This window comes from Dermacentor silvarum, chromosome 2 (genome assembly GCF_013339745.2).
Source record: "Dermacentor silvarum isolate Dsil-2018 chromosome 2, BIME_Dsil_1.4, whole genome shotgun sequence".
NCBI classification, from domain to species: Eukaryota; Metazoa; Arthropoda; class Arachnida; order Ixodida; family Ixodidae; genus Dermacentor; species Dermacentor silvarum.
The window spans coordinates 114,163,051-114,173,403 of record NC_051155.1 but is presented as its reverse complement, the minus strand read 5'-3'; the positions used below and the strand labels follow the sequence as shown (position 1 = coordinate 114,173,403).

The 10,353-nt window shown below is 52.0% G+C and overlaps 1 protein-coding gene and 1 pseudogene across 1 annotated transcript; one reads left to right on the top strand and one right to left on the bottom strand.

Annotated features, from left to right (window-relative positions):
• Positions 1 to 1,313: 1,313 nt before the first annotated feature.
• Positions 1,314 to 3,644, top strand: LOC119440304 (uncharacterized; annotated as a pseudogene).
• Positions 3,645 to 4,432: 788 nt separating this feature from the next.
• On the bottom strand, positions 4,433 to 8,172 carry LOC119440303 (uncharacterized). The gene is made up of 2 exons (XM_037705227.2): positions 7,807 to 8,172; positions 4,433 to 4,659 (listed from the first exon to the last, which is right to left on the bottom strand). The coding sequence occupies exons 1-2, from the start codon at positions 8,018 to 8,020 to the stop codon at positions 4,433 to 4,435; spliced, it is 441 nt and encodes a 146-aa protein (XP_037561155.1). The 5' UTR covers positions 8,021 to 8,172.
• Positions 8,173 to 10,353: the final 2,181 nt, after the last annotated feature.

Sequence of the window (10,353 nt, the reverse complement as noted above, 5' to 3'; positions counted from 1 at the left end):
ACGAGGAAACCAGACGTAATAATGATACAAGAAACACACAGCGAAGAGACACGGAGACTCCCGGGATACCGGTCGCACGACAGCCCGCCGAGCGAAAGGGACACGTCCAAGGGCAAGGGCAGAGGGGTCTGCACCTTCGTTTGGAAAGGGATCACCTTCATGGAACACGAACTGATCGGCAGAAGCGCCATCGAACACTGCACGGTGGAAGTAATTACGGGCAAGAAGAGGAAGGAGAGCACTTTCCTGGTGAACGTCTACAGCAATCCGTCTCACGGACCACAGTAGTTCAAGGCACTACTTCACAAGGCGAGTAGAGTGGCGGGGAGCAATACGATCCTAGTGTGCGGAGACTTTAACGCTCCGAACCAAGGCTGGGGCTACCAAAGAACGACGGTCAAGGGAAGAGAGCTGATGCAAGATGCCACCGACGTGGGACTGAACCTAATCACGGATCCGGTCTTTCCCACCAGGATCGGTACATCGGTTACGAGAGACACCACTCCGGACCTTACCTTCGTCAAAACCAAAGGAAGAACGAGAGAAGTGGAATGGAGAAACACGGGACAAGAGCTGGGCAGCGATCACTACATCGTGGAGGTCGTCGTACCGCTCGAAGGCCAAGGCAACACCGGCATAAGGAAGCATCGCATTACGGATTGGGACGCCTTTCGAACGGCACTACCCGCGGTGCAACTGGACATTATGGACATCGAACAATGGGCGGCTAACGTCGTTGAGACGACGGAAAGAGCCACCAAAGAGCTGGAAACGGACGAACGAATAGACAAGATGGACAGTCGGCTCGCCCACCTGATAGAAGCCAAGCAGTCCATAAAGGCGAGGTGGCAGAAGCAACGAACGAACCGAAGTCTAAGGAAGAAGATCGCCGAGCTCAACAGGCAGATCGAGGCTCACTGCAAGGTGCTATGCACCCAACAATGGAACGAGGCCTGCAATGAAGCCGACGGACAGTTACACAAGGGCAAGATGTGGAACATGCTGCGGCACCTCCTCGACGAAACAAAGACCAAGGGCCACCAACACAACAACCTGGCCAGGATCCTACACAAGGCAATCTGCGAACACGGAGAGGACGAGTCAAGCGGAACTTGGACGCCAAGTACCTACCGACCAGCCCCACGGGAAGACACCCGGATTACCAAGGCAACGAGAACGAGACGCTAGATCGAGACACCGAGACATGGGAAGTCAGAGCTGCTCTGCAGAATCTCAATGGCAGGTCCGCCACGGGTCTCGACCGAGTGACCAACAGAGTGCTCAAGAACCTCAACGAAGCGGCCATCGAAACGCTCACGAAATTCTACAAGTGCTGGCAAGATGGAAGGCTACCCAAGCAATGGAAAGCAGCCAAGACGATCCTCATCCCCAAGCCTGGCAGACCACCAAACATAGAGAACCTCAGGCCGATCTCGCTCACTTCGTGCGTGGGAAAGGTCCTCGAGCACGTTCTCATGAACAGGTGGCAGCGTTACCTGGAAGAATCGGAGCTCTACCGAAATTCCATCATAGGGTTTCGGAACAAGCTCGGGACGCAAGACGCCATGATCTTAATGAAGAACGAGATCATCGACGATATGACGGCCACCAAGGACAACAGAGCCATACTTGGGCTGGACCTGCAGAGCGCCTTCGATAAAGTGAGGCACTCGGCTAACCTGGCCCAAGTATCCAGGCCCGACAGAAACATGGACAGAAAGACATACGAGTACATCAAAGACTTCCTGACGGAACGGACCACCGAAATCTGCGCGGGAGACCTGCAGCTCGAAGAGAAGAAGCTGGGCAGCGTCGGAACCCCGCAGGGCTCGGTGATCTCCCCGTTACTCTTCAACCTCATGATGATCGGGGTGGGCAACCGGCTAGAAAGAGTAACGGGAGTCCGGCACACCATCTACGCCGACGACGTTACGCTATGGTTACCGGGAGGAAGCGACGGACACATCGAAACAACGCTGCAAGAAGCGGTGAACGCCATCGAGGAGCAGCTGGACGGGTCTGCTGTGGTCGTCGACTCGTCTGCTCTCCGGCCAAGTCAGAGCTGCTGGTGATTCCACCGAAAGGAGTGGGCAGGAAAAGAATGAATATGGAATTAAAGTACGAGCATCCCAAAATCACGATCAAGACGGCGGGAGGACCAGTAATACCGGAGGTCGAGAAGATTCGAGTGCTCGGGCTGCTAATCGAGCGAAATCGAGTCAAGGGTGAAACGGTGAACAAGCTCGCGGGCAAAGCAGCCGCGGCGATGAGACTCATCAAGAGGGTGTCCAACAGAAGAGCGGGGATGAAGGAGGAGGGCCCGACTAGGGGCTCGTTCAATACTTTGCAGTTAGCCACATAACGTACGTCGCCGCCTTCCACAACTGGAGGCCGAGTGAACGTAACAAGATAGACGCCACCATACGCAAGGCGTATAAGGCGGCACTCGGTCTCCTCGGGAGCACGAGGACCGAAAAATTCATGGCGCTGGGAGTACACAACACGCTGGACGAAATAGTCGAGGCACATAGAACGGCGCAACTCGAACGTCTCTCTGAAACGAGAACGGGAAGACAGATACTGCGGGACCTTGGCCTCGAGCCGAGGGAAGGCAAGCAGCAGAACAACGTACCTATATCGGATAGCATCAATAGAAAGCTCAGGGTCTGCCCGATCCCGAAGAACGTCAACCCCGAGCACAACAAGGAAGCGGAGGTTGGCGAGGGCCAGGGCTCTCGTGGACCTCCACGCCAGAGAAGAAGGCGCCGTCTACGTGGACGCGGCGGAGTATCGAGGCAGCAGCGACGCATACGCGGCTGTGGTCGTCTGAGCATCGACGGGTGCAACGAAGACCACAGCGAGCGTCCGGACTCGAGAAGCGCACCAAGCGGAGGAGGTGGCTATCGCCTTGGCCATCTCCCACCCCGGATGCACTACAGTGCTGTGTGACTCTAGAACGGCAGTGAAGAACTATGCCAAGGGTATGTAGTGAGGCCGCGCGCATACTGCGCAAGGTCGAAGACATCGGGCGCAAAAGTGCTGCTGTGATCAAGTGGTTTCCGGCCCACATGGGCAGTGACGTGTCGGAACGCGGGAACGCGAACCACAACGAGACGGCCAACGCAGCGGCGCGAGGACTAACCAACCGCGCGGCTGCAAACACGGCCGACTCGGAGTGTTGGTCGCGGTACAGTGCCAAGGACAAGATGACCACCTTCAACGAAATAGTGAAATGGTACAGACTGAACAGACAGACTATGCTCCCACCTCACCCGGGGCTTACCCGGAAGGAGGCAGTGTTATACAGACAATTACAGACATGGTCCCTGCTCACCCCGGTGCTAGCTAAGCACGTGTGTCCGAGTGTGTACACGAGTGACGTGTGTAGACTCTGTGCGAAGGAGAGAGCTACCGCGGCTCACATCCTTTGGGACTGTGGTGTAAATCCGAGAGAAGCCAGTGAGAAGACGACGATCCCGCCGCAGCTGGAGGCTGCAACGAGGATCTACGATCAAGAGACACAACTCAAGGCCGTCCAGCAGGTCTCGACAGCTCTAGGAAGGCAGCGACCTAGCGAAACCGAGGATAAGGGGGGCGGCACCCCCAGGAAGGGGAAGGCGGCCCTCTCGGACCCGCGGAAGTAGCCAGGGAGCAAGACCTCGAGGAGCATAACGCACGAGGACTGACGTAGTGGCCGCGTCGCGATGAAAGCTCGTCCTCCCTGCGTGGAGGGAGCCTAATCGACTCTGCAGGAATTCTCAATAAAGTTATTCTCTCTCTCTCTCTATTATTCACACGTTGCGTACGGTAGTACCATACACATATTTATTCCTTCATGTCTTTATGAATTAACAGTTACAAGTCAGCGCACTGTCCATCTCACTCTTTCGTGCCCCAGTCTATATTGCGCTGTGGTCTTTTTTCCCATTAAATCACCAACACGCCCAAGTTTCCAGGCTAACTTGCTAAGTTTTCAAACCTAATGTGAAGTTAGACCCTTATTCGTCCTCGGCCACTAGTGCGCTGTAGTCGTCATGACATGCGTAGCTAGCTAGCAAATTCCTGCACCCTCCGTAGAGGCGTAGTGGCTTTGGTGTTGCTCTCCTAAGCCCGAGGTAGCTGGATCGAATCCCGGCAGCGGCGGCTGTATTTAGATGGAGACGAAATGCAAAAGAAAAGCTACGTGTACGGTGTATTGGGTGCACGTTAAAGAGACCAAGGTAGTCATAATTAACCTGAAGTCACCCAATATGGCGTGCCTCGAGGCACGCCGTAAAAAATTCTGGGGTCTTACGGGCCAGAACCGCGATATGATGATATCGCGGCTTTGGCCCGTAAGACCCCGAAATTTTTTTTTATTCCTTTTCGTGGCATCGAACTTGGCCTTAGACTCTACTCCGATAATTGTATTCTCGGTACATCGCTCAAGTCATCATATATCAGAAATTGGTGCGTCACTCACGGGATATGACATGGCGGCGGCGCTGGCCGGCTGCGAGCTTGTATCGACGCTGATGGTGCCGCGCAGGAACTCCCAGCATTTGAAGTGCTCCCATCGGGAAATGTAGGAGCACGCCGACGTACGCGAGCCGTCTTCCTTCTTCATCTCCTTCACGAAGTAGTCGCGCAGTGTCTTGATCTTGTCCTTCACATTCACCACTGCGAGATGCGGAAAGTACGGTTAGACCATTCACCTATATAGATGGTGGCGCAGCCTGCTAGAGCTGTCGATGAGTTTTTTAGGGGCTACTGGTGTTCTCTCGTTTTCGAGGACTAATGAGATTTCCTCTCAGGAACACATCCCAAGATCACTCTAACCGTGTCGAGATGTCGGATTCTCATAATTGCTGCTCGAAGTCACTGTATATGCTCAGTCAATGAGTATGTGTCAATATCTACATACGTGTCTCTCTTCAACGAAGCTCTTTCACGCCGCTCTTTCAAGCTCTGTCACTGCAGATATACGACTGGATAAGCACCGCTGTTCGCAGAAACTCGTTGATGGCACTTGGGTCAACTTGGGTAATTAGGTATGTGCCACTGGGAATGTGCCGCTCTACAATGACGAAAAACAGATGCTTTACATTTATCCGATGATGAGTGGTATCGCAACCACGTCGCAAGAGTTCCTCACCGACTGCAACCAGACGCATTAGCAGACTGCGCAATAAATGCATGCACCGCTTTTCAATGAACGCCTTTCACGCCATCACTTTGGTGAGCTGCGCCATGAATGCACTGGGTATGTGCCGCTCTTCAATGAACCTCTCGCGAACTTGGAAAACTGAGTATTGTTCCCTCGATTGCCACTGAATGTGCGGCAATCGAGGGAACAATTCTCAGCGTTCGCAGGCACCGCCGCTCCACACTTCTCGTCTGGGATTTAGCTAGCAGCGCAGGCGTGTCCCGAAAGAATCGCTAATCTGGTGGCCACATAACGCGTTTCTCAGCGTAGGCACGCACCGACGCGCCAGGCATTTCGGAGGCCAGGCACAAGCTTCGCGGCAGTGGCGCTAGATGGCGCCGAGTGTTCTTAGGGGAGCACGAAAGAGGAGTGCCGCTGCAGTACACGCCTCATATATAAGTCGTTTCGACGGTGGCAATACGCTGTGTCGCTAAGTTGATTCAGTGCTTAACGCATTACTGTCGGCAGTCATCATGAGATTGGTTCCGCCTTTTTTTTATTAATGAATCTGATTAGAGTTAGGGAATTTCTTGCTCCCCTTGCTGACTGCCTCTGTCTAAAAACGAGTCATTGTGTGCATTTGTTTTGCCACTAATAATATTAATGCGACTGAAATCTCGGCTGTTGGTCGGCCTTTAGCCGTTCTCATTTTAAATAACTGTGCGCATTTGGATATTCACTTAAATGCACCAATTCTTGCGCTGTGTGCTACAACTCTTCAGTAGAAATGGTTCAAAAATTACGGGCGATGATTAGAACCTTCTAAGAATGTGATGGCGAAAGCTTAGTTGGAGCCATAGCGATGTGCAATGAAGCTCTAGGAACCATAGCGCTGGCCCCATCATTCCTTTCCAGATTCCACGCACCGCCTCATATTTACTGTAGCCATAAATTCGTCTATGTTGCATTATTGCTTTATTCCGCTTCCCCTTTAGTTTATGATGAGCGGCGTCCGAGCTAGCTGTGGAAGAAGACGACGAACGCGCGAGCAGTGGCACAACCGCGAGGCGCGATACGTGACGCCAGCTCGCTAACCTTTTCTGTACCTCACAGCGACCTTGAAACAAAGATTTAAGGCTTTCGCCTCAATAACACCATTGAACACGAGTGCCACTTGCCTCCGCCGGCCAATGACTGCCATCTAAAGGATGCTACACCACGTCGCGAGTACTTTTTGTGACGCAAGATATTACCACCACAATATTAGCTAGTGAAGTGTTGTTCACACTATATCATTCTTTCATATATACAGTTGTATGATTGTGAAACTAAAATGTATTGTGGCACGACATGGGCAACGGCCACACTAACTTTATTGAGCAAATGATAGATTGGCCTGCCTAAGAGCCTCTAACACCCTCTTGATGTTAACAGTTTTGATCTGCAGTTAATCTTGGTTTTATTAAATTTAAGTTAAGTGCAATTCATACGAACTTATATATAATTATCTCGACGCCGGAGACGTACTTCTTATATCCGAACCTATAAAATGCATGCTAAAATAATGAAGAATGCATCAAATCGCATTTTTTATATTCTTGATTGGCAAAGTTAGGCACTTGCGGCTTAAAGCGTTCTGGGGCGCCAGGAACACTGGCTGCACTGTGAAGATGAAAGAGTCCATTTCCGTTAATACAGTCTGCAAACCGTCGATTGCACACCCGTCAATTCTCGTAGCTCAATTCGACCGTGTTGGCAAGTTCCGACAATCTCCATACAATATATTACGGGGGGAAAATTAGGTTATGTTGAGCCTAATCTGTTCATCTTCAGATGATTTGAGCTAATGAGTAGATTATAAGTGCTGGAGTATTATGAAATCATTGACATAGAAAGGAAAGGCATCAGCACATGTGCCTTCCTGGGATCTGTGCCATCAGCACTTCACGCATGTCACCTACCGCATGGCACGGAATAATAAAAAAGAGATGACTAGCAGTATATAATATTGAGGGGCTGTGGAGCACAACGCCGCAGGAAACGGGACTGGCAAAAACAGCATGGTTTGAGCGCGCACTGGGAAATTCGAGCTATGTCTTGAACGCGTGCGTACGCCAACACGCGTACGGTTTTATACGAGCTTGCCTCGCTGGCAACGCCTGGGACATTCTAAACGCTTCCGAATCATCGACAACGTCTGTGTGGTCGTAGTATACTGAGTTGTAATCGACGCTGACGTTCAAGCTCACATTCAAGGTTCCATTCGCGCGCGTGCGAACTTCTGTCAAGCGTCTAAAATTTGTTTCCAGCGAATAAAAATTTACTTCGTTGCAGATTGTGGACCGTCGCCTTAATCGGACATCGGATACGTTTAACTAATTTTTCACGTCCCACGTTAAGCTACTGCGGTAGGCCATAACCTTCCACACCCGCTTGTCTTGCTTCCACTGGTATTCTAGTATATTTCTCAAGTAGATACAGCCAGTCCGGCTTTATAGCTTTTCTCGCGCTATAGTACAGCCACACCTGGTCTTCTAGCTGGCGTGCAGGCCGAAAACCTGTACGAATTGAAACGACACTGACTGTTTCGGCGGTTGCCTGGTTCTTGAGCAGGTTGTTTCTCTGACCGAATCTCACACCACAAAGCAAGAGAAGAGGATGACAAGGCACCATTCACTCACCGTCAAACTCGTTGCCCAGGCCATCGGCGATGGCCCTCATGGCGCGCTCGCGTTGGTCCCTCTTGTAGTAGTCCTGATGGCGGTGGTCCCACAAGAGCCGGTAGTTCTGGTACAAACCGATAAGCCGCGTTTCTTTTTCACTGGTCCAGGAGCTTTTGCGCCTCTTGCCGTTACTCGCCTTGTTGGCTGCTTCCATTGTCAGCCAGGCGTTCATCAGAGGTCGTCCCAGGCCGCTTTGGCGAGAACGACGAACCCGCGTGGGCGAAATAAAACGCTGTGGCGTCGCGAACTGCAAGGCGCGTCTCGTGGACTCGGCAATTCAGCCGATGCGATGTGGTGGCCAGATTGAAGCGGGGGAAAAGAACGCTGCTTATGGGCTCACTGCTGCTGGGCCCACGTGACGCCAAGTGCAGCGGACCAATGGTTGCACGCCTTGTGAACGCGCGCACGGTTGGCGCATGAGATATCCGATGTATCTTCCTCTTTTTTTCTCGCCACCCAAACGCCCGCCCGCCATTGCTGCTCCGGTTTTAGGCGCGCGCTGCTGCGCTTCCACATGGAGGAAGAAAAATTTGTGCAGAAATCATTGGAGATAGCTGTGCATGTCAGCGATAGCTTTTCGATGTGGTAAGCATCCTTTGGGAACTTCCCCCAGATGGCAGAATGTCTGTCCGCGTCTAAACGCTTTCACACCAGAAATAGTCACTGGGCTGTCCATGGTCTAATGGTCAGAGCATATGTCTGATCGGCTGAATGAACCAGGACCCGCTTGCACAAACGAAACCAACCGTCAGACCAGCTTGGGTCACCGGGTATGTCATCCTGAGTATGGGCCGCTCTTCAAGGAACCTTTTAACAGCGGAGCTGTTTAAGCCGGCCGTAGGTCAGTGATGCATCGGAAAAAAATTCGGAGGACGCTTAAGCTTCGCTTTTAAGAGTGAAACGCGATAGCATTCAAAGATCCCTGACTGCTACTCATGGTTCCCGACGACTGCAGATTATGCAACCGTAATGGTTACCGGCCAACACTGGCGGCAAACGCTGTGCACGTAGGCGAGCTTTCTGGTGGAAACGCGGTCTCTTGCGTGGGCCGATCCTGGTGATCGCGCACAACCGCGCCAAAGAAATTACATCATTTTCAGGTTTACATATTTGTTTCGCACTTTCAATATTTTCGTCTGAGAAAATTTAACATAGAAGGCATGTGCTGTGGATGTTTTGTTTCCTGACATTTGTTTGTGGATTGTCATTCTCAAAATCCCGAGGAATAGCTTTGCCAAGAATGCAAGACAAGGTATGAGCCACATCAATGATAGAATGGTGTGGCATACCTAAACGTGGTTAGGGGTGACTTTCTCGGCCGCGGGCGCCAATGCCGACGCCAATGCCAATGCCAACTTCGAATTAATTGAATTATGGGGTTTTACGTGCCAAAACCAGTTCTGATTATGAGGCACGCCGTAGTGGGGGACTCCGGAAATTTGGACCACCTGGGGTTCTTTAACGTGCACCTAAATCTAAGTACACGGGTGTTTTCGCATTTCGCCCCCATCGAAATGCGGCCGCCGTGGCCGGGATTCGATCCCGCGACCTCGTGCTCAGCAGCCCAACACCATAGCCACTGAGCAACCACGGCGGGTATCCAATGCCAACTTCGACACGGTGACCTAAACGCTATCGCGTTAAAAAAAATGTCGCAGTTTCACCTGAAAGGCGAAGCATCAATTGCGATAACAAATTTGTAGAGAGCTATACGGAGTAATGATAGTAGCTTTATCAGCTGTATAAACTTGGACATGCAGCAGCACCGGCAACACGCGGAACTGTTGTCGACGCCGTCGGCGTTTTGCCCGCGTTCGCACAAAATGCGTGCGGCGTTGGTGACTGTTGCCGGAGCCTCTGATATAAATAGGCACTTGGTGCCGCAGCTAAACGTCGCCTCCCTTCCCTCCCCCCCAATGGTCTTTCGCGCGTCGGAAGAAGGCGCGTTTGTTCTACATATATGGTGATTGTAAAGGAGGAAAGAGACGCCTACTTCTGCAGCCCTTAAGGGAGCACGGCGAAGAACGCGCGTTAGTTCTCCGCCGTGCGTTCACTCCCCGTGAAAGCGCGCGTCCCTCGCGCCCTTTCCCTCGCACATACAGCGTTCGGCGCGCGGCGACGATTTCATCTCCATTGACGTCATACGGAACCTCACGGCGACGGCGACACTGACGGCAGAAATCTGCTTTGGAGTGTCCATATAATTGCTATCGCAATAAAAAAGTTGTCGCAGTTTCACCTGAAAGCCGAAGCATCAATTGCGATAGCAAATTTGTAGAGAGCTATACGGAGTAATGATATTAGCTTTATCAGCTGTATAAACTTGGACATATGCAGCAGCACCGGCAACACGCAGAACTGTTGTCGACGCCGTCGGCGTTTTGCCCGCGTTCGCTCAAAATGCGTGCGGCGTTGGGGACTGTTGCCGGAGCCTCTGATATAAATAGGCACTTGGTGCCGCAGCTAAACGTCGCCTCCCTTCCCTCCCCCTCCCCCCTCCCCCAC

What these genes read in the sequence shown, in the direction of transcription:
- LOC119440303 (XM_037705227.2), bottom strand. Translation starts at nt 8,020, where the DNA reads ATGAACGCCTGGCTGACAATGGAAGCAGCCAACAAGGCGAGTAACGGC. An exon ending in CCTGGGCAACGAGTTTGACG is followed by an intron (nt 4,660 to 7,806) that starts GTGAGTGAATGG and finishes CGCATCTCGCAG; the next exon opens with TGGTGAATGTGAAGGACAAG.